The sequence below is a fragment of the Grus americana genome, chromosome 1 (genome assembly GCF_028858705.1).
Source record: "Grus americana isolate bGruAme1 chromosome 1, bGruAme1.mat, whole genome shotgun sequence".
Taxonomy (NCBI): Eukaryota; Metazoa; Chordata; class Aves; order Gruiformes; family Gruidae; genus Grus; species Grus americana.
In genome coordinates, this window is record NC_072852.1 from 89,260,468 (window position 1) to 89,285,585 (window position 25,118).

General features: G+C 40.2%; 1 protein-coding gene across 3 annotated transcripts in view; it reads right to left on the bottom strand.

Moving 5' to 3' along the window:
• Positions 1-25,118, bottom strand: part of GTF2E1 (general transcription factor IIE subunit 1) — a 54,933-nt gene that overhangs the window by 29,673 nt on the left and 142 nt on the right. The window contains exons 2-3 of one of the 3 annotated variants that reach the window (XM_054813654.1): positions 19,562-19,644; positions 16,327-16,804 (exon numbers count right to left, since the gene is read on the bottom strand). In XM_054813654.1, coding sequence (XP_054669629.1) covers positions 16,327-16,774 — 448 coding nt within the window. In that variant the 5' untranslated portion in view covers positions 16,775-16,804; positions 19,562-19,644. Of the gene's footprint in view, positions 1-16,326; positions 16,805-19,561; positions 19,645-24,606; positions 24,688-25,118 lie in introns of all 3 variants that reach the window. The other 2 variants (XM_054813656.1, XM_054813655.1) reach the window with 2 other exon arrangements.

Genomic DNA, 25,118 nt, shown 5'->3' on the forward strand with positions numbered 1-25,118 from the left:
CCTGATTTAACCCTTAAATAACAAAATGATAATGCTCTGGATTAAAAAACCCAAACTAATAAATCCAAGACAAATATCCTGACACTGGGCAAGGGACTGAAAGTTATCTTTGGAAGGAAGGGAAGAAAGTTGAAGCTCCAGATCATTGGTGTCCAAACTTTTTTGATTGCACACCTCAGCAGTAAAACAATCTGAGCATGCACCCTCAAAATAAGGATATTATCTTATAAATAATATACATACACTACTGTACTACTGTGTACATTATAAAACATACGTAAAAATAGGATGAGATGAAGAAAAACTGATTTACAAGTTTATTTTATTAATGGTAAAAAAATACGTTTTTATACACCCCAATGGATTGTTTTGCATGCACCCCACTTGAGACTGCTGCAGATGGCCTTTCCTCCTCCTTCCTACTCCCAAGAAGAGTATTGACTCTCTCGCAGCCCAGTGAGGAACGGTATTTACCTTGAACTAATGCTGAGATAAACAACTATGACAGCAGTGAGCCCTGTGACTGACGTTCAGGATTTGGGGAAGGATGGAGGAGAGCTGCAACTCACAGCTCATTTTGTTAGGGATTACACTTCATAATACAGTCAAGGAAAGCTGGACTTTGGTGGAGGCCAAAGCACAGAAGAAAATTTACTCATATGGAGGGAACTGAGCAGGAATATGAGCTATTACAGAAAAAATTAAGCCAAATCTTAAGTTTTGGAGAAGCTAAAGGATAATGGGAAAAATGGGAAGCAATCTGTTTTGACTGGGGGAAGGGAGGATATTCAACTGTTTTGTATGCTTATCAGTAAACTAAAGAAACATAGTCCAGATAAATTAATCAGAAAATGATTGCATAACTGGTGGAGAACAACATTTTTAGAAAAAAAAATATGGTTCACTGTCAGCCTTTGAGGGTGTTTCAGGGGTCTGTCCTGGTTCATTTCTATATCATTCTTTCTACTAAAGATTTTGACTGTAGAATTGCATATGCAAGGTACTAATGAGACAAAAGTGGAAAAGGTGGCAAATCCTTCGTAGAAGACAACTTGATTGAAAAACTGTCTTTATAAACTACAGAAATCAGTCAACAAGATGTTTACTGAAGTCCAAAGCAGCACACTTAACTGTATTATTCACCCATACCGGTACTTTACCTGCTATACTGCGTACAGAAGACTGTTGCGTGCCTTATAAAGGCACTTTAAGATTGGCAGAGTAGGGATGAAAACAGTATGCCATAACGCTGTTCAGACACTGCAGTGCTGGGGCACTTGCAAGGACCTACACAGACAGATCAAGCCTGTGCTTGAGACTATACCACTAGGGATATTCTTGAACAAGGTAACTTCTGAGTAAGATACCAATCCCAAGTTTTAACTGCTATAACTTGAAAAGAAAAAGCATATCACAAAATATATTAAAGGATTTTTGCATCACAGCTGACAGCAGTTCCTAAATGAAGAGTCATCACAAGTTGAGGAATCAATTTTTTGACACTGAGAAATTGTATAGTATACCTGAAAGCAAACGATGCCATTACATTAAAGTCACTTCATATAGCCTTCAAAAAATACATCAAATGCATATATGAAATTTTTTGTTGCATAAATTTTGATAGAGGCAGTGATCTGAGAAGAAAAAACCACAACTACGTAAATGAATTCTCAGACACAGATTTCCAAAACCAATTTCCTGTGTATCAGCATTCAGAAGCTTACAGGGTCTTAATGCTTCTTTCAAAACTGATTATAAACAAACATACGGACATTAATTGCAAATCTCTCAGCTCTCACGGAGTTTCAAATAGAAGGCCCGCCGCGCTGTTTACTTGCTTTGGCTTTCCCTCTCCTTAAGTACTCACTCATGCCTGGTACCACAAATGCTTCTACTGGCGCAAGCAAAATTGGCACAACTCCAAGGTAAATTACCATCTTGCCTTTAGAAATGCATTGTGCACAGATTTAACTTGTATTTTACCAGATTTGACATAAATGAGCTAATAAATTAAAATTCAAATAAAAAGGCGTTAAGAGAAACAATCTCTTATTCCTTTCCTTTATAGGTGGGAGAGCAGCAGTGCACTAATGAACTTGAATTTGTGATATAACTCATCACCTGTATTCTAAAGAGAGAGAAGCAGGGTAAAAAAGATTCATTTTTGCCACGGATAACAGTCTCTTTAAATCCAAGAGAGGACAGAAAGGCAGAAGCAGCTCAGAAATTCGTAAACACTTGTTTATAATGTTGTCTTCTAGTTAAATATAAGCTATAAAGGTGAAATTTTGGGACAGTGCTGAAGACTAGCAGAGACTCATTGGTATTTCTGAGGCATCAGTCCTATTCATGTGGGATCTAGAGGCTCAGAGTTGCACAGAATTGGAGACCTGCAAAAAAAATACCTGGTAAGAAAAATTCTGCTTCTAAAGCTGTCATGCTAACCAGACAAATCAAGCAAGCGTGAAGAAAAGGTGTTATACATTTCCCATTTTGAAGATGGGGAACCTAAGTAGTAAGTCATAAAGCCATGTATGTGGTAGAAGGGGGGGTGTCTGGAGCTCATGTCCAGTGTGTCAACCTGCAAGTTTCCGCTGGGGTATCTAAATGACAAAGTCACCCAAGGAACATTTAGGAGGATGCAAAAATTGCATGCTGATGTGGGCATGGGTCAAGCTCAGGCTCAACCACATCTTCTCCAGTTCCACAACTGAAGCCGTTTGTCCCTGCATTAGACTGCAACCACCGCAGTACTGACAACACACAAGGCGGCAAATCCTTAACACTCTAACTCCTGAAAGTATACTACAGATTCAGATGGTGATTAGGATTACATTTTGGAAGCAAATATTAAACCGCTGAGGACCACAGCAGCCTTCATTGCTTGAAAGCAGCAAGTTTCTGTCTGCTTTACAAGTTACTGCTTTTGTGGGTCATTAACTTTCAGCTCCAGGCAGATTAAGATGAAACACCAAAGCACTTACCAGTGCAAGATCCTTGGCCAAGAGGAAGGACTACAGGTAGGACTGAGGAACTCATTCCTCAGCAAAAACATTCCAGTCTGGACATCCAATGTTCAGTTATCACAAAAATACTTGGGAGATAGTAAGTAGCTTAACTGTGTGTTGAGTACACAGAGATCTCCTGAAGTTAAATACTTTAAAATCTCAAAAAGGATCAAGCACAGAACCAGCCCAAAGTCTTCCGAAAGTTTTAGCTGATGTAACATCCCATACAGCAGGTAAGGATTATTCCCTCTTCCTTCATCAGCTTCTCTGACATTTCTAAAGTTTCACATCAATATTTTTTACACACACATATCAGCCAATTTAATTACAACTGTTACTGACTTCTCATGAAAAAAATGTGGGGGTTTTGTTTGTTGTTAAAATTTATGTGGTCTGTTCACAACAATAATCATATATTCCTCTGATCTTGTTCACAAAGCAGGAAGAACCTGAGACTGCCATCTCTCCATTTCAGCTTGAGTGAAGCATCACAAATCACCTAATCCTTTGTCTTTTATGGTCAAGTTACATCCTTGTCCTCCACTCACTGCAAGATCCTACATCTGCTTCTTTCTAGGCTTGAGGATAGACAAGCAAACCCCTTTTTTAATCAGTTTCACCAGCTCAGTGCAATTATTATGGAAATTAAAAAGCAGGTCTCCTCTCTCTTAACTCCAGTGAATTAAATTCAGAAGTTGCTAATCTTCTCTTTGCAACTTAAAACTACAGTATTCAAGTATTCCTATAATCACAGACATTAGAGTCTACATACTCAAGTCATGCAGTAAAACTGTTAAATACATTTATCTACTTGTCAATAAGACTGTTTTCAGAAGCAGTTTAACCCTTTTTCTCAGCCTTAACTCAGTAAGCTGGATCATACCATTTCAGACTAACAGCAAAGGTGATACAGAAGAGAGCCTGCCTTCGCTCCACCTGTAAGCACAACCAAAGAACTTGCATTAGCTACAGTCAAGTCCCCAAGAACAAGCAGGAGAGTAAGAATAAAACTAATAAACAGCCCAGGAGGAAGAAAATTTTTGACTGTGAAGAGGGAAAATTCTTCCATGATGCAATTTTAGACTGGCTTTATCAGAGTGATTTTGTACCATTGAGCTTTCTCCTGTTCTGCCAAAGCAGCTGCCTATTTCCTTCCTACACCCAGATTTCCTTTAATCATTGAAGACAGGATGCTGTGTTCTGAGGAAATGCTTTTCCTGGCCATCCCTGGTGGAGGGAATTAAGCCTTGCCAATCCTTTTGAAATGCAAATCTTCACCAAGTAGGCTTCAAGCCTCTTGCTATTGTTGCCTCTCCCTGAAGAGCACATGTTAGGTGGAACAGAGAACAGTAGACTGTTTACTTATCTACTAAAATGAATACTGTCTTGCACTTGCAATCCTCTAATCACTCCATTTTCACTTTTGTCTTTCCTCCTCCCCAAATCTCACATTTTTCAAATAAAAAAGCTTCTTACCTCTAGATGGCACAAAAGCTTGATCCTCCAGCAGCAAAATCATCAATTCTTACCTGCATAGCCAATACAGCTCCATAGATTTTCTTTTTCTAAATATTAACTATTTTTGTTACCTGTTGAGACCTTAACAGAATAAACATTCAGCCCAACTGCGCTTTTCATGTTAACAGAAAAATTCTTCCTCTGCCCCTTTTTGGAGATCATGGGCAGGAGAATAGCATTTTAATTAAAAAGGAGGAGTACAGTTATAATGAGTAAGAAGCACACAGACCAATAATCTAATATATGACAAAAGAAAAGAAGATACTGAACCTGACCCTCCCAGGGAGGAAGTAAGTGTCGATATGAAGACTCCTAGCATAGTTTTGTTCTTTTGGTTCAATTTCAGCCCACAGTTCTGGGGGACGATGCAGAGAGATTCCAAAAGAGTGGCCAACTGCTGTGAAGTTGTATGCATGTTAGGGTTGTAAATAAAGGTAAGGTCAGTATAGTATATGGAGATATACACCAGGACATCTGCACTTCAAATTAAAGAAAACAATGACAACCAACATACAGTCTGTGGGCAAAGGACTCCTCTAGAAGAATTCACACCTGTGTTCCTCCTGCCATCTTTTTTCTAGAGTTGCTTTGCCACAGGCATGCGTATCAGGCCATGTTTAAGTATGACCACCAAGGTATAGATCCCTTGAGTTGGCTGCCTCATAGGCCATGTGTCCAGGTTCAGAAAGATATTTCTGAGACCGTATTCCAATTCATACACCTAACCTTTCTGAAATGCGCAGTAGCTTCAGACATAGTGCAAGATTGAGCTCTCTTGTTCAACAGAAGGCTAACAGAAGCAAAGTCTCTTCATAACTTTGCAATCCACACAGAAATCTCTGGACAAGTCTCCCAGATGGTGTGCCTGTGTTTCTCCATATACTATACTGACATTACCATTATCTACAACACTGACATGCGTACGGCTTCACAGCAGTTGGCCACTCTTTTGGAAAACCAGCTGTTGAATTTCTTGTCACAAAAGGTAGAAGGAACCAGCAACTTTCTCTTAAAATGAACTTCAATATTGCTTTGAATTTGAGATTGCTGTTGGTAACCTCAAACCCATCCACCACATTTAAGAACCAGATTGAATCTGGCAGGGACACAAAGAGTTCTTATTCTTGTAAATGAAAGGAAGCAGATTTTGTGCGCTGGCAGAGCATGTGTGGATGGCAACTGCAAAAAGTGTATGTTTGGCATATAGGGGGATGGCATTACTGCCATCTATCAAGCATTTCCATTAGAGCACCTGCTGTAGTTTCACTTGGCATGCTCCTGCAAGCAACTTCAGCTATTGTGAAAACTGGCTAGCAAAAGCCATCCTCATTGGAGCCCCCGCAGCATGATTGATCAGCTCACTATAGAAACCTCATGTTTCTCACTCATTCATACAATTGATATTTCTTGGTAAGCTGGGAAACCAGCCTGAACTGACATCAACAAAAAGAACAGCTTGAATGTTGCCAGAGGGGAAGTTGTTAATTTTTCAGACAATGTAACAAATTAGCAGAAAAGAATATTTGTCCAAACTCACAGATCAAGGCTCAAATGTACACATCTTGAGTACAGAATTAAGTGGCAATAGGGCCTAACTTTGACCTTTTCAACACTTGACAATGCATTCATGTCTTTAAAGTGTGAAAGCTAAATTCAAAACACCCAAACAAAAAACACCCCACAAAACAAAAAACAACCAATAATGCGCACCCCACCCCAAAAACAATCAACACCAACCTAAAAGCACTTGAGCAGACTGACAAGAGAGACTCTCTTCCCACCCCTCAAGAGTAAGAAATTTCACTCTTCTGCCACAACCACTTTTCATCAGGTTATTCTCAAATTCAGGCATTAAAAAAAAAAAAAAATCAAGTAACAGAAGATTACCTCACTAGACATACTAAAATTTAGGCCTGCCTGAGAAGGTATCTTCCCTTCACGAGCAGCAGCTGAAGTTGGAACTCTTTACCTTGCAAGGTATAGTATAACATCTTACCTTGCAAGATGTTACATTTTCTACTTCTGTCTGTAGAGGGCCCACTTTTCACCTTCAAAAAAAATACTATAAAGCTCAAAACACTCAGACCAAGTCAGAACTCCTCTAACCATGGAACTGGCTTCAGCAAGCCATTCTGGGCACCTTTCATTTGTCTTTTAGAGTTTGTGTACAGCTCAGTGATGTTTTCAAGACTTAAACATGTTTAAATCAAATTTTGGCCAGGGCTCCCAAAAGACTCCTTCAGATGGACAAGAAGTTTCTGCTGTGCGCCTCCACACAGGAGAAAGACAGACAAATCTCTGGTGCGCCTGAGAGGTGCATTCAGAAAATGGAGGGGGGAAAAAAAAAATCCTTAAGATACTTCCTCTTGAAGAAATACCAGCTACTGACCACAGATACTCTGCCTTTCCACTTCACCTTCTGGAACATATGAATAGTTGAAGTAAAGCTGATCGAATCTACCTAATGAAGCATTTCATCGAAAGCCTCTGTTACCACCAATCTTTTAAGACTTACTTATAGACTCATGAAGGATTCATACAGATGACTATTACATTGCACTGTTACTTTGTCATGACTTACCATTTTTGACCACCACAATTAAAGTATTACTATGCCATCTCACCACCCATCAGGCAACATTGACAATGCATCAGCACCACGCCTGACCTGCAGCGTGCGCTGTAAGATGTACTTCAGTACAGGATGGACACACTTGGGCCTCTAACTTCTACCTCGATAGCACTTCAGGAGAAGGCACACCATGCTGTATTACTCTGATCTTAATTTGAAAACCAAAAAAAAGATACTAGCTTTTTCTGGCCAAGGACCAAACACAGCTATATAAAGACAGTCCAGGGGCCCAGTCAGCAGTTTAAACAGTTTAAAATACATTTCCCTAGAGCACTGTATGGGATACAAGCTACTAAGCTCTGCTGAGGGGGCCACAGCAGGTTATCAGTGGAGAATGAGGCATGCAAGGTGCTCTAAGGGCACAGCAGTGTTGTAACTCAGTTGTGAAACAGCAACTTGATCCCGGCCTGCAATGTACATGCGGAATTGCCTATATGCATTTATTTCTTCAGCATAATTTAGGTAGCACACTCCAGAAAATTCAAAAGATATCAACCAAATTTGCTTTTGCATTTCATAACATCATGAATCTACATTTCATGCTACAGTTTCCCCTTCCAGTTGACCTGGGTTTGCAACTAGAGAAGGGGAACAATTTAACATTTAATGCCTTATAAAGTGGTTCTGAAGGTGCTTCTTTTTTTTCTTGGAATGAGGAACATAGAGTTGCTCATTCATTTCAGTGTGCAAACTATTTTTAGCTCAACTAAATTGAAAATACCGTAACAGAATTTTTGGGCAAAGACATTTCTCTTGAAAAGGTAAATTAAACATTCAAAAAATGGACTGCATGAGACACACATCAAATTATTGATCATTGAGAAGCACTAGAGATTATTCAATACATATTCAATATAAAATTGGAAAAGAGAGGAATCCTTTCCTCCTCTTAGTAGGAGCTATTTCTGCTCCAGCTCATATGCACAACCTCAGCAGCTCTGAGCTGACAGAGTTTCTCCTTCTGTCCTATTGAGGGTAAGTGAAGCCAGACAGTAAGCAGAGAAAGACACAACTGGACAGAAGGAATATCAAAAGGAAGCTCATTAGGAATTAAAGAACTTTTTTTTTTTTTAAACTTCACCCAAGACAACTGGGCCAAAATAACAATTGAGACAACATACTATACCCTCAAATTACATCCAACAGCAGAGACTGCAACACAAGTAACAGGATTCTCCGCGAGCTCCTGATCTAACTTACAGATACCCATGCCTAAAAGGATGACACACTTTGCAGATGGATGCAGTTTCAAAAGAACAGCAAGTTACTAGAGTAAAAGATAGGAATGCTGCAGTCCAGCTTTCATCACTGCAAATGGCTTAGCAATATTCACAGATTTTACAGAGATCTTCTTGCTGTTATCTATTTCAATTTGCAAAGCCAAGAGAAAAGTTAGTGATGACCTTTACTTGAAGGGCAATTATTTCCTGCACTTCTAATAATGAAATATCCTTTGCAGACAAAAAAAAAGTATCAACACTAACTCAGGGCATGCATTTATAAGATACTTTTTTTTTTAATCTAAGAGACACAGCACACCAGCCAGAGGTCAGTGTGGAATACAGGGAAGTGACCAGCCAGCACTCTACAGGCAACAGCTTTTCTGAGTTACTCCAGTGACTTAAAATTCTCTGGTCTGATGTTAGAGCACGTGCTATGCAGAACACTACCTTCACCCATTTCTCCACCAAGCTGAGAGATCTGTGGTTAGGCTAGATGGTTATCTTTCAGATAAGGTGTCCAACCCTCAGGGAATGAGTTAGAATTAGATGTACCTACACATCCGTTTTAAGTCATTCTAAAGGGTATTCTTACTTTTAGAAAAATACGCATTAATTCTGTTATGTTTTTCTCAGTTTTCCCTTCCCCATGGCTCCAGGCCTTATCAAACTGAAGCAGAGTAAAGCTGACAGGAATACTCTTGGAGCTTTTGCCAGAAATTTGAATAGAAACAGAGAAACTAAGCAGAGCATGGGAAGTTGCCTTCTTTTGGTGTTTGCCAAAAGCCCTCAGTGGCAGCACAACAAAACAAAATGTGCCTGTAAAGTCAAGAAAAAAAAAAATCACACTGATGTGTTTACATACACTTGGAAAGCTAACAACAATAAAAGAAAAATCTTACAGAACTTGAAGATGTGCAAAACAGAACTGCTCTGAATCCTTTCTTTTTCGAGGGAAGTTTCTGGTATGCCAATTTACAAAAAGACTTAAGTCCTGATTTTGGCTGGTAAAAAGGTGTAAATTGTTGTAGTAGTAGTATCATGTAGCACATGCACAACAGTACATGGTAGACAAAGCTATCCAGAATGCCTGTTCTGAAAAAATCATTGAACCTAAAGGACAAGAATCAACAGCATAAAGATCAAACAGGATTGACTACATAGTGTGAATACATAGAATAAATAGCTCTAAGTAATTTTTTTTTCTAATGGCTGGAAGGGACAGAACACAAGAAGAGATGTACCAGAAATGGACACAAGAGCTCCACAAGAAAAGGCAAGGCAAAAAACAAGGAGAAGGGGAAGCATAAGATAAAATTAACAAAATAGATAGGACAGGCTCAAAAGTAATTTGAATCAGATGAGGAAGATGTGAAGCTAGTGTAGAACTTGCCTGAGGAAGCAGAAATTCAAAACAAGAAGAGAAGACAGATGTGTTCTGAATAGCTCATTGGAGATGAAGTGAGAATCTGAGCACTCAGAAGAAAAGGCAGTAGCTCTAGAAGTCAACATGTAAGACCAAAGTAGAAAAATCAAAGACTAGTCAAATTTCTAATGTTAGTAACAGAGCCTAAACCATACAAATGCTCAGCTGCATACAGGCTGCCTGAACGTGATATAAGGTGCTTTGTGACAGGTACAGAAAATCAGTCTCTGAACACGTTACATGCAATTCTGTTACGAAGTACAGAAGTGACATGATAGAGGCTGACAGTAAAACAAGTGGGGCTAAAATGAAATTCAAGGTGTTGTCGCTCCTTCTGTAAAACTGATATTGCCACCTTCAATCTGGTCTTCCCAAATTAAATTTCATATCAGCGCACAGAATAAGAAAAGGGATCCAGATACACAGTATGTTACTATTACAGTGCATCTTTGGGGACAGTAAGATAGCTATATCCAAAATCATTCACCAAACTAAGAGCAAACTGTGGGAGGGCAGAGAGTAGACAAGTAATTAGCTGCTATGATTTCCAATAACAACAAAGACTCCAGTGATTACAACTGCAATTAAGAACATCCCAACAGCATCATCTTCCTGATTCACATTACCCACCTATCTTCCATCCTTTTCTTTCCACTGTTATTCACATCTTATCTAACTGAATGTTATGGTGAGGACACTTAATGTATAGATGTACATAAGAGAGACCAACTGCAATTGCAATTTACTGGTAACGTCAAGATTTTTCTTCACAGTAACAGAAGTGAAAGAAACAAGACTGGATAGAAATTATATTGCAAAGGTAGAAGAAAATAGAGGAAAAACTACTTCATCTAGGCTTATATTTTCTTTCTAACATCAGATTCACCCGCTACACTGGTGAGTATCCTGATACAGTTTGGTATTTAGAATACCTAAGGAAATTCAGGGCTGAATAGCAGAGTGGGACCTCATTTCTGTCACTCCTTCACTTCAGCCCCACTCTCCCTTTTGCAGTTTCTAGTCACACACTTTCTTTCAAATTGATCTTGAATTTGACAGTCAACTCCAACACCACACTAGATTCACAAATATGATTAGAGTATTAGAACAGGATACATCAGAGAGACCTTCCCCAACCAGACCCAGTTAATCACGCTACAGAACACATACCCATGAACATGATTTCCAGTTTTGTGACATTCAATAAATTAATCAACCCAAGCCTGTATGTATAGAGAAAAGAAGACAGCTCCCTCTACTGGGGGGAGACAATGCAGCTCCTCCTGTCCTTCCCCCCACACTCCACAGAACAGACTTGAGCAAATTTAATTCCGCAAGAATTTTTTTTTTTTAAAAAATCCAATCCACAAGATGGTGTCAAGTTGTTTAGATTACTCTGCAATTTCAGAAATTGGCCTACAGAAACCAAATTTCTGTAGTTACTACATTTAAAAGCACAGGTAAGAAAATTCTTCCCATAGGTCTGTGTAAGAGCCTGATGAAGTAACATCCTATGTCTAGATGAAACACTTGAAACGCCGTGTTCCTCACATCAGTGTCCACCGTCAGCCCAGGTGCAGGAATAAACAAGAGTTCAGCAGTGTTCTTCCACAGTATGCATCTGGCTTTTCTTACAGCTATTCAATTAAACTCTTTCTTGTGCATCCCTGCCTCAAGAGATAGACCTTGCCTCATTTAAGGGAATGGCTGCAGCTTTCCACCTGCCTGAGGCATCATCATAACAGCAGCTGCATGCAATTGCCAGCATGCAGGACAGAGTGATGAAACACCAGAGCACAGGTAGACAGCAGATAATCACACAATGAAAGGCAATGATCTGTATTTCAAGTGCTAACATTAGGATCTTCTAGGAAAATCGCAGTCTTTTTCCTTCCTCAGTCATCCCATCTGAAACACAAGGTTAGAAGTAATGCTTTTCATTCATGCAGCATGAGTGTTTTTCTTTCTGAAGATCTCAGAACACTCAAAGTGGGTAAGAACTGTTCACTCAGCCTGTAACAACCCAGCCTGCACCAATTCCCATCAAAGGCACTGCCAGGTCAACAGGCAAACCACAAAAACATGACCTTTTGAATCACAAAAGTTCTTCTTAGCTTTGCTACAAGTTTTTGCTTCAAGGTCCTGCACGTGGGTCGGCGCAATCCCAAGCACGACTATAGGCTGGGCGAGGAATGGATTGAAAGCAGCCCCGAGGAGAAGGACTTGGGGGTATTGATTGATGAGAAGCTCAACATGAGCCAGCAATGTGCGCCTGCAGCCCAGAAAGCCAACTGTGTCCTGGGCTGCATCAAAAGAGGTGTGACCAGCAGGGCAAGGGAGGGGATCCTGCCCCTCTACTCCGCTCTTGTGAGACCCCACCTGGAGTACTGCGTCCAGCTCTGGGGGCCCCAGTACAGGAGAGACATAGAGCTGTTGGAGAGAGTCCAGAGGAGGCCACGAAGCTGATCAGAGGGCTGGAGCACCTCTCCTATGAGGACAAGCTGAGAGAGTTGGGATTGTTCGGCCTGGAGAAGAGAAGGCTCCAGGGAGATCTAATTGCTGCTTACCAGTACCTGAAGGGGCCTACAGGAAAGATGGTGAGGGACTGTTTATCAGGGAGTGTAGTGACAGGACAAGGGGTAATGGGTTTAAGCTGAAGGAGGGTCGATTTAGATTAGATGTTAGGAAGAAATTCGTCCCTGTGAGGGTGGTGAGGAACTGGAACAGGTTGCCCAGAGAAGCTGTGGATGCCCCATCCCTGGAAGTGCTCAAGGCCAGGTTGGATGAGGCTTTGGGCAACGTGGTCTAGTGGAGGGTGTCCCTGCCCATGGCAGGGGGGTTGGAACTAGATGATCTTTGAGGTCCCTTCCAACCCAAACCATTCTATGATTCGATGATTCCACAGCAAACTTTCACTAAATAAAAGCAGGCTGTGTCCAAGTTGTTTGTCTCTAAAAGCAGAAGTTACTGCTTCTTTGCAGGCAACAGTAAAAACTGTTACTAAGGAGAAAGTGTGCTATCTGTAGATCTGTTCAAGCTCTTCATTTAGAGCAGATGGGGCTAAAATTCATGACCTGGGCACACTGTGCTTAGAGCTAGCAGGCACTCACTGGTCATACAACCAAGTGACTCCTCCAACACAACATGTGTTTCGTTTCTTTTCACTTTTCAAAATATCCCTTTGAGTTGAAGCAGCAGCAACACTCTAGGGTTTTTGTCACCTTGACTTTCACCATCTGACAGTTTCTTTAACATTGCATATAGAAAGTTCAAGGACAGGAATCAAGTACCAGGCAATATTTGTTCAACCTTTGACAGCACAGTGAGTTTTCGGAGCTTTTTTGGGTTGAGATGTTTAATGGCAGAAAAAGGGATGGAGAAAAATCATATAATACGTTTAAAAAACAGAGATCACACTCTCAAAGTAACATTTATACCATTTTAAATCTATATTTAAAATTACCTTAGTGGCAAACTTTGCTACTCTGTTCAAAAAGTGTTTTTCCAAATGAATTTGATGAACTGTAACCAAAGCACATCTATACTTATGTGCCCTGAAAACATATCCTTGTTACTATCAATTATTTTCTCTCGGACACATTTCCACCTTCCAAAACCATCAATAATCACATCTTCTGATTAAAAAATAAACACCTCTGTTTATTTCAAAATTATTTCACAAATGGAGTAGAGCACAGAGCTAAAAAGTCTGCATTTGACAGCTGGTAACCTCTAAGAAACAGACCTCTGCTAAAGCCGGGAGACAAACACAGATGCTGTGATAAAAATTAAAGAGCACTACAGATCCAACTTATGGACGGGCTCCTCACAAGCACTCTTAACTCTCAAATTGCAACAGAATGACTACAGTCATGGAGAGATTCTGGAAACCTCCTCACTATCACTGATAAGGAAGGGCAGGAGCAATAACTTCCTCTAACCCTTTTGTTCTATAACAGTTGCTCAGAGTTTGCATTTGATTTGTAACTAGGGAAGAGGAAAGTCAAGCAGAAGAACACATAGGACAGCTAAACCATTCCCATCTCTGAGCGACAAGGACAAAAGCAGACACTGAAAAAGGATGTCTTTTTACAACAGATTGCCAATTTCAGTCCAGCTTGGTCTAGACTAGTGCAGAGGATGCCTTCCATGCTCTACCTGCTCCATGGACTAACAGACTTTGGCCCAGCAGGGCTTTTAAATTCACAAAATTTTATCAACATGGCTGCAGTACATGAGCAGCTCAGGTCAACTGTGACTGAAATTCACGTGGCTTTCAGCTATCCTTCAGCAGTTGTACTGCCATGAGTTTCAGTGAGTGGGAGAGGTTTATGTATAGTGCTGATAAGGGCTAGAGACATCCTTGGAAAAGGATGGCTATTCACTGTCTAATAAACCTTGTTCCTCTACATGCCTTGTCCTCACAACCTCCCTCTGTGAGACATTCAAAGGTGTCTCAGTTCTTTTCTAATATGGACTTCCAGAGGACCAGGAAGCATATAAAGGTAACACAATCCACTGCAATATAAAACAGCCATTCTCACCTAAAAAACCCAAAACAAAGCAAAACAAATTGCCCACTTATTTATCCAGAAAGGAAACAAGCAGCTATCTCATGGTTTGGAGACAGTATGAAACCTTCTTAAAACAGTAACTGGAGAGCCCTATCCAAACTGGTATTCCATGTAAAGACTCTTGAGAAACAACAGTATCATCATGCACTATATCTAGATAAAGCTATCACTAACTTAAAAGTTATATAAGGAGAAACAGAATATACATAAATTTTAGACAAGTATGTTCTTATTGAAAGTAAGTGAAGGTAAACTGGCTATCTTGTTATTTGCATTAATACTGACAGAAACCAACTGCTGGGAAAACAGCTCTCTACCTTTCCTTCCATCTGCAAAACATTCTGCGTGCCAGGGAATGATTTTGCATTGTGGAGACAGCCAGTACCTGTACTGCAGACAAACCCTTGGTTGGCCTCATCATTTCCTGAAGCACAGGCCTTGCTGTCAAAGCCAAATCCCAGCATTACTATCCTCTGCATCTCCTCGACAACCAGTTCTTTGCTCTTGGAACTCACTGCCCACACAGGCTGGGAGGATTCACCTGCAAAGTGTTACAGGTCCCCTTGGGATGAGTGTCTCATGCTCAGAACTGTGTTTGTTCTCTGCACAGGTTCTCCACTCTCTCCTTACTCAGGCGAAAGCACTATTCTCCTTCAGCCAACACCCACAGATGATCATTACTGTAGTTTTTATACTCAGTTGTGTGTACAGAGAAATCTGTGCTGGCACTGCTGGTTTTGATGCTCCATGAGGGAGCAACTTCTACTCTGAGAGCTGCGCTGGATTACAGCAACAACAATTACTTGACTTAGTGAATTCTGCTTTTCTAGTACTAAATATCATTTTCATGGTTGTTCAAGTAAAAGGAGTTTCATGACTCTTGATGTTTGGAGGCAGAAAAGAGGCAAAATAATAGGCTGAACATTTGTTGGGTGTTTGCCCTTCTCCAAAGCAGATTAGACATCAATAACCCTAGATTAAAAGCTTCAATACCACTAAACAGTGACATTTTACAGTTTCTTATTATGATAACTGACACAAAGCACCACATTCCAATGTTTGAGAGTCCTCCTGACTTTTGCTCTTTTATTTTTGTGGGAAAGATCAGGACAAAGAATTCAAAAGGAAAAATTAATAAGTAAAGAAACTAATTCATAAGGTGGAAGCCTAACAGCCAACTCTGCTCCCTGCTTTCCCCCAAAATAATCCCAGATTAGATTAGCAAAATACGATCTCTTCAAGTGCAGGTGCTCTTCCTTCTCTTCCTCGGCACAAAAGCACAAAATATTTGGACTGCCCCTGTGGACAATGACACCCAGAAAAGACTCTTATTTCATATGCATGAGGCAGATATGCACCTCCACTGAGACTCACACTTGAAAAAGAATCTTGTTTACTCCCAACCACAGACAAGTCTGTAATTAATTTCTTTTAACTTTCATGAGACTGCTTTACACTGGGGAAACAAGGTTGTGCAGTATAATGAACTGGCTAGAAGAAAATTAAACAGTAACAACTCACTCCTTGCATGACCATCTCTAAATTAAAGATTTTTTGCATACCAAAGTCAACTATACATATAGCCTCCCTGCAAGCCACCAGTAAGTCATACAGTTTACAGGCAAGACCAGGTTATACTGAAAAACCATCAGCTTCCAACAAGGATGGACTGCCTTATTCACCCTTGAATTTGATTGCGGTAAGACCTCCATTTTTCTACTGCTTGTCACTCAAGCATTTCACCAGCATTGTTATTTGCCTGTACAGCCTGTATAAGTCTATATACATTATTTTTGTATTTTGCTCAAACATTTACCACCTGCAGAAACGGAGTGCCCTCTAGCTCCAGTCGAACTCAAAGAGAATTTTCCTAAGAATCTGTTTCCTTAAAGTCTGGTACTTACAGACAAAGGAGAGAGCAAAAGCATTCTGTTACTTGTTCTCTTACCTGTCCTGGGGTCAAACAGCTGGTTGGCTTCCAAGTCTGTGAAAGTGCTGAAGCAAATGGGGCATTTAAAAGAGGCACGATTGGTGGAGTCTCTTTCATCTGTCTCAATCCTCCTCCTCATGTGGTCCAGCTTGTACTTCACCACGTTAACCAGAAGACGGTAGTTGATGAAGTAGTAGTTATGACGGGTGGTTTTCCCGTCTGGAGCCGTCTCTACCCTCATCCTGCATTTGATGAACTTGTCACCCTTGAGGGTGTTGAGGACAGCCCGCAACTGCTTCCTATCAAACTTAAGGAGCTCTAACATGTCCTCTTCCTTCACACAGGGGTTCCTGATGAGAATGTCCAGAGCCAAAGCATGTTCAATGCCATAAAAGCCACGCACCACATATTTGGCAAGGCGCTTGAGAGCTGCTGGGACCTCAGTGAGGACATCCGGGTCAGTCATAGCAGGTTCAGATCTCAAGCTTCATGTATACTGTAATGAAAAAAAGAGGCAGATGGATTCTTAGCTAGTCTTCTGACTTCAGAAATTCTGATTTGTCTCACTTAGAGCTAAGAAAAGGATGGGATGTTTTCCATTTCTCTTTCCCAAGCCCTCTACTATCTCCTTAAGGTGTTAATAATGCCAGTGCTACATAAGTAGAATTAGGAAATGGTACCTCTCACCTGTAACAAAATGATGGAAAACTTAAAAGCGCACAAGAAACGGGTACCATAAAATACATCAGATTTCATTTCTACTCAGTCACAGCCAACAGAACTGGAATAAAAAGCTGTCTTGAAGCTGAGCTCCAGTAGACAGCATTGTGATCAACTGAGACTTGTAGCTTGGGACAAGCAGAAAAAGGCTACAGCAACAAAGGTCCTAACATAGCCCAAGAGAATGGCAGAGTCTTATGGCCCCAGTTAATGTCACTCGATCACATTATAATTAGCCCTGTCTGCTTCTACTCCTCCAACATCACCGAGCAGAAATATACGAGGACAGCTTGCTAGTACAGACTGGTACGCAGTCAAGCAAAAGCTCCCAGCTGCACAATGAGAACAGATAGACTTTTTCTTTACTTTCTGATAAACGGACCTTAGTCAACTGTCTGCAGCAGTCAGTACTACCAACTCCTACAGCACAGACTGCTTCAGCCTTGATCTTAGATGAGGCCTTCTGAAGGACTGATCATTTAAAGTGTCTCACATTCAGGCCTTAGAAGCCCAAAGATAATATAGCATGATAAATGAAGTAAAAAATCAAGACTTAGTAAACACAAAGAGACAATGTGTTTAAAAAGAAAAAAGCATTCCATGAAGCATCCTTTGAGTTACTTATCATGACTTACTGTGCTGTCTGTGGCAAGACAATAATTTCTAAAGAAATACTGCATTTTCACTTAATTTTCCTTCACCTTAACATCAAATGGCACAAATGGTCATGACAATTACATGCCTCTGTGACATACACGGGATCATCTATAGGATCATATCATGCTATGAATTCCTCGTGTTGTCACCCCTGCCACAGATACGGTCAAAAATCAAACCCCAGCAGACAACTGACAGCAGTGACTCTTCTGAAGCAGCCAGTTTTGGCCAGTGGAGAAAAAAGGGAAGCAACTCCATAAGGCACAGAGCAAAAACTTGTCATTTGACAGGGTACTTTTGCACATTTTCCCTCCACTCTTCCAAGTCTATACCTCTGTAGGCAATAACAAAATTCCCCTCCACTCATAATGCACTTGGATTTCCATGTATGAAAGGTTCAAGATAAGCATGAAGCATTATAGGTGCTTTTGAAATACCTATTCAGGGGGTTGTACTTCCAGTTAACTTCAAATAAAACTTTGAATAATCTTTTTCAATTTGACACTTCTATGCTACTTTAGGATATGGATAACCACTTCTTAAGCAAAAGGTTCCTTCAACTGAAGAAAAACCCCACACCTTGAGTTCTGTTTGTCACTGCTAAGCAATTTTTATCATAAATAGTAAAACTGCCAATCTAAATTTTCACTTCCATTAAATGTTTCACACACTGTGTATCTACTTTCCCAGTATTCAAATCTCAAATAAAAGAAAGAGGAGAGTGACAGAAGAAGAAAGGATACGGATGGGTATCCCATTTTCTTCATTGCTATCATAAAACTTATAATATCCTTTTTGACAAACACCATTACAGAACTTTTCTATACTCCCCACACTAAGACATCCCCCTGAAATCACCAAGCTCTATGTGTAACTGAGCAGCTGATGGCTTACTTCCATCATCTAAGACTACTCAAAAATCTGTGATCACTTATCACAGTAGCCTGCTTGGTGTTTCGCTTTTTTTTGTGTAAAAAAAATACTGCCCTCTCAAAAAACTTTAAGCAACATAACCTCATTGAAGCTGTACATCTCTCCAACCCTTACCCTCTTCTGCAACTGAGGAGATACATTCCTCTCAAGGTTTACAGCCAGTGCAACTGCAAAGCAATTAGGCTATGGATTGTAGAGATTAACAGCAAATTAAGATTGTCCTTTCTGTCTTTTCTCCCTTTTGGGTACGAAAATAGCCACTGTCATTCTTTTCTTTTAAAATGCTTCCCTGCATGAGCTTTTTCTCTAACTTAGGGGCAAATGGTATTCATAGAGCTCAAACTGAAATGAACTGAACATCTGTTGATTGCTGGTGTGCAGGCTGAGAATAGCTTACAGAAAACAATGCTTGGATGTCCAGCTCCAGCTTCCCTTCAGGGAAATTAAATTAAAATATGTTTATCACAGCATCAATTAGCTGTGAAACAAGTACTTCTAGAGTCAGTTAGCTTTCTTTTGCATGCCACATACGTAATGATTTATTCTCACACAAAAGGACAGTTTTATAGAGCTTTGCGTTAAAGGTAGAACTGTTGGTAATAAAGGATGTTCCATCATGAGTTAGCCGCACAGTATTTGTGAATCTCTAAGTCAGACCCAATTTGAATACCAGCACAGGACATTGTCCCTGAAAGTCAATTCTATTCTGTTGGTATTATTACAGTCTTTCAGTCACTTAAAAGATAAATCTTGCTGACCAGAAGCCTTTATTTATTCAAACTGATTAACTCTTATTCAGAGTTTAAGCACAGTATTGCATTAATGTAAAGATCAATTTTAAATAAAATCTGGCACCCCAGAAGAGATGTTTAAAAGTTGAATTTTTAAAGTCAAAAGGTTTTTAAGTGCTGATTTCAAAAACAAGCAAAATTTCTCTCCTCACCAATTCACCGTCAACTAAAAATTCCTTGCAGAGTAACTTGGCAACGCAACCTGCAGTTGGCACAGTGACCTTCAGAACATAAGCTGTAACAAAAAATGGAGAAAACTGGTTTTAAATAAGCACATCTCATTCTGGATACCTCATCTGAGAGCTGATGGCAAGCATCTTCTCTGCAAGAATCTCATTGATAAGACAGCTGCAGATTTCCACAGCTGCTTTTGAAACAGATTTAAGGTACCTTTTTCTGAATAATGCACTCAAACAGCTTAAACTGAGACCTACAAGGGACCAATAAATAAAACCACCTCTAGGAGTATATACTTTTCCCTTGTTTTCCAGCAACAGTTAAGAGATTTAGTAATACTTCTTAGTGTCAATCACTAGAAAATATTTTTTTCATCTAGTGGGACCAGGAATTTTTACACAATTACTTCTCCTCTACTGGGGATTTTTAGTGATGTCCAAATCTTCTATATCCTCACATAACGGTAGGCATCTTGAGTGTAACATTGGTTTTCTTCCAGACATGGATATATAGTAATACAAGCATTCTGAAAATGCCACAGACCATTCTTTCCCATTCATCTCCAGTTCAAAAAGTTGATTAACAAGCACTGAATTCTAAATCCTGCAGAAGACAGCCTTTGGGTGGGACAGCCAATTGACTAGTGTCAGATTAAAAAAAAAAAGGAAGAAAGAAAACCACCAAAGAACACCCTCATCAAGCTTTGCTACATGAAGGTCAAGGCTACCTTTCACCAGGCAAGACAGACAGTGAACCAGCTCACAAATGGTAATCCAGTGCCACAAGAATATCAGTTTAAAATTCAAAAGCAGGGGACTTTACCATTGCAGCCTTGAGCAGTGATTTCACCTTCCATCAAAGCAGTAAGTCAAACCTGAATTAATTACGTGTGCAAAGAAATACGATAACATCTCCTAACGAGGTTTTAATGGATGTGCATCTGTTTCATAATAATGTCTGTACTGACCTTAATAATGTATGAACACCAAGGGACACTGTCAGGGGAAAAAAACCAAAAGAAAAACAATGGCCAAGATAAATAACTTATGTGGTAAGCACCTACAGCACCAATAATAAAGCACGCTGGACAGGATGATATTCAGAAACACCCAAATGAAAAATTTCCAAATTTAAATATGGGCTTTATTAAAAGAGACAGCTGCAGGGGAATTGTTCTGGGTAATTACGTGAATACAATTCAGTATTATGGGTACAGCAGGAATATGTAGGGTTGCTGCCTTATATTACCACAGTAGGACAGCAATCCTAATTAGACAATTGTTTGTTTTTTTAAAAAAATTCTCTAAGTGTAAGAATAAATATTGACATGGCTATAAAAGACAACTCTAGGAAGAAAGACCTAAAGTTACACTACACAACCAGATTTGTGGGATTAAAAAAAATCAGGGTGCAGTCTGCAAAATGGAGACCATAGCTCAGGTTGAGTAAAATGCATGAGGTGTAGGTCTTGAGCATAACTAGAGATGTCAGAAAGGAAACAGAGAAAAGAACAAGTGACCACAAAATAAACCATTCAGTATGATGGGACCAAAAACCATAAAGAAGCCAGAAATTCAGCTGAGCAAACTTCTCCACTAGTCAGGACTTTCCTGATGCAACAAAGTAACTGAACTCTTCTTCTCTATGTACAAAGATTTCAAGAATCCTTTTGCAAATTCTAACAGGAATTGTGCTAAGGATGTTGGATATGTTCTTCCTGCTTTTCCTGACTAAAGCTGAGAAAAAAGATGACACATGTTAAAAAAGTGATACCTAGAAGCCACAATGTCGATGAAACTAGAACTACAAGTTATGAAAGCATAAAGTCAGGCAGTAAATTAACCTGAATTTTTATCCAATACTGCAAATGAACATCATCTTGTTTTAACTTGTAACTTTGAGGCTTATATTGATTCCACCAGTAACTTTACCTCAAAAAATTTAATTAAGTCTTACTGTTCATATATTTGACAAGGTAAACATTTTTAAAAGCGGGATATTGAAAAAGGATGTGGACTACTCTTCAGACTCATTTGCGTATACAAACCCTTTGTAACACCCCTGATCTCTTTTGGAGGAAAACCTGGGAGTTGCAGCATTGGCTGGGAACATTAGTCTATCAGACATACTGTTCACATTTGGAAACGTGCTTCCTATTTTTCCCCACATCTCATTTGTTAGTGCTCGTTTTCACTAAATCTGAGACCAGGTTTTGCTGATTTGTTTGGAAAATGTTTCTGCAGGCTTCTGCCATAAGATTTTAAAAAAAAGCAAATAAATTACTTGTTTACACCACTGACACTGTTTCCTCAGGAAAAATCAAATTATAAGATGAGAGTCCCTCACTTGTAAATGTGGCAAAGTACAACAGCCTTCCAAGAGCTAGTGTATACCATATCCCACTCCAGCAGTCACTTGCAAACACCAGATCCTAGTTTTGTAGTCTCTCACTTTAATAAAATTTAAAATTCTGTCTTCCAGAAGATGATGAGGTTAAGCTGAGGGGAATGATTCTGAATCTTCTTTAGTACAGAGAAGGAAGGCACAAATTTCAGAACTACAGTGGGAAAACTTGCCATTGAGATTTTAAATGTCTGTACAATGTAGCCTCAGCAACTACTACTCCTTTCCAGAAAATGGCACAGAATCTTCCATTTTCAAGTCTGCTTTTTTTTGTCTTTCTTTGTAGCAAGTGGATGATCTGTGCAATATGTCCCTACTATCCAGAACTGTCTTTATCCCACAGCAGTTGCAAACCCAAAGTCTTCTGGCATTTTACCAAAAGCTTACTGAATTCCATTCCCTGAAGACTTCAGGAACACTGCTGCTCAGCCTTCCTCCTGCATTACATCTTGATGAGAAATCATGTATTTTCATTGCAAGACCTGCCCCAAAGTATTAAAGGAGAAAAGAACAACCTGTTTTCATTCAAATCCTACCTTCTTGTTGGCATTCCATAAACTGAAACCAGGATGCCACAGGTATCAAAGGGCTTTCTTCTCTTAAGATGAAAAGTTGTGCTGCAGCTGCACATGGAAAGGCTGAAGAGTCTGGCTGAAATTAGGACATTTTCACCTAACTTCACAAGTAAAAATATATGGAACCACACAAGGCCACAAGGCCTAACTGCGCAAGGTAGAAATTGAATGATGCAGGCTTGGAATGTAATTCTCAATCACATTTGTAATCTAAACCTCACATAATAACAAGACGTCCGCAAGTTAAAGGACTACCTACATGCATGTATACAAACAGATGTAACGCTTAGGAGTACTTCAACATTAACAAACTCTTTACAGTTGTAGCTGTAGACAAAAAAAAAGGAGAGGAACACACTATTTACTGAAGGCCAATCTTGGTGGCTAGAATAGTGAAGGTACACATTTCCTGTTTCAGCTTAAGTCAAATTATACACTCCCATAAAGAAGTCTTTCTTTTCCTTCCCAGCCTTCAGCCACAACCCCCATCCGTTCTGTGCTAATTTTGCTAGTTGCCTATTCACGTAGCAAGGTTAATCAAGGTGATAAAAAGTAAAAAGCTAACATGCCAAAAAATTAAGGTCTTTTAGAGGAAGGACAAGGGGGAAAAGTTCAAGAACCGAATCATCTATGTTACCAGAATAGAGCCTACATGAAGCAGAGAAAAGAAAGCATGGCTATGGATGTAGAAGAGTGAGCTGTCCCCACATGGTTGCAAAGATTTTAAATTGACTCAATTGTAATGTAAAGCCACTAGAATATTTTAACCATGGAGATCAGAAACTCTTACAATTTACACTTTCATTTGAACATATACCAGCAGAAGAAGATCTGTTATTTTGAAGGCACTTTAGCATTGGCCCTCACATAATGAAGTTGTAAGGTTTGGGGCTGGGGGAGGGGGGGGGGGTTAAAGGAAAAAAAGTAAGAGCATTTGTCATAAATACCAAGCCTAAGAAGTCATGATTACATTAACGTACAGTACGCTTAACATCAGTTTTCCTTGTTAAGTTTCTAACAGGACATGGGTGATGTTGTCTGACTTTCAGGAATTCAGGAAAGAAGTAACATAAAGATTTATGAAAGTGTTAGGTTCAGAAAAGTTTTAGCTCATCAGGATGCAGCAAACAAGTGCATATACTGTGGATGTAAACAATAAAGAAACAGAGAAACTATATAACAAGATACCAAGTTAGCTTTAATTCAAGTAGTTTCTTGTTTACAATTCCCTAAAGCATCCTGTTTGAAAGTGAGCTGCAAGTAGTATCCTAAATGAACTGGAAGGTAGGAATGAAACTCCCATCATCACTTATTGCTGCCAGAAAGGTATCTGCTCCTTTCCCAGGCGTACAGCTCTGCCCTCTCCCATGCCAGCTCTGGCACTCACAAGCCCTTCCTGTGCACCAATTTATGTCACTAAAAGGCAGGAAAATACCTTTTTTTTTCCTTTTACTAGTTTTTTTAAAACACTCTAATTGGCTAGTGGAAAAGTCTGATAAGCAACAGAACCAGCAGATGAAAGAGCATGCCAGTGCAGGCAATGAGAGAAGAAACTCTACCTTTTGTGGTTGAAAAATTTTCATGAAATGCAGATGGTTGAATATGTACCTTAACTGTGCACTAAACATCCTTTTCAGAATGCAAATCTTCCTTATTCATTCTGAGCCACTTGTAATGATACAAGTTTGACAACTGAAGCCATTTAATAGCTTAGTGCCATTATGACATGTGATGTTCACCTGCTTCTTGGAACCAGCAAGCTCCTGAAACCAGAAGAAAACTAATGCACAAAAAGAAAATATCTCGCTGACTTGGAAAATTGAATGTTTTCACTGTATGGGCTCAATCAATGGTTGAGCCTGGCAAAAAGGAATGAGCTAGATTTGCTACAGTGTCAGCTACTCCTCAGATTCCCATAAACTTGCAGCTTCCTTCCAATTACAAAGTGCACAGGCTTCCTAGATTATAGCAGGAGACTAAGCTTTAAAGCCAAGTAGAGTAGAGAATCTTTTATGCTATCTGCACAGTTTCCCATCCCCTACCCTCGTTTATGTATTGAGTTTCAAACATCTGATCGTGTACGCTCCAGTAGCAAAGAGACTTGAGGGGTTCAGCAGTATCTGCTAAAAAAAAAAACCAACACACACTCAAAAAAAAAAAAAAAAGCAAAACCAAACAAGAAAACCCCACAAACAACGCAAGAGGAGAGGCAGACGGTGCTACGGAGCCAAAGGCAAAGCGGGGGCCCAGGGCACCGGCCCAGCCAGACAACGTGCTGGGAGCACGAACCCCCGCGGGCGGTGCCGGCGTGCTCGGCCCGTCAGCCGCACCCAAAGCAACTGGGGGGACGGAGCGCCGGGACGGAGCGCCGGGTCGGGGGCCTCCGCGACGGGCCCCCCCGGGGGTGAAGCAGGAGAGGGGGCGCCCAGCCGTTGCACCCGGCGGCACCGCGTGAGTCCCCGCCCGGGACGGCCGCTAGCTCCGGGACGGCGCAGCCCGGCGGGGGACCTCGGCGAGGCCCCTCTGGCGCCGCAGGGCGGGGGCGGGCACGGCC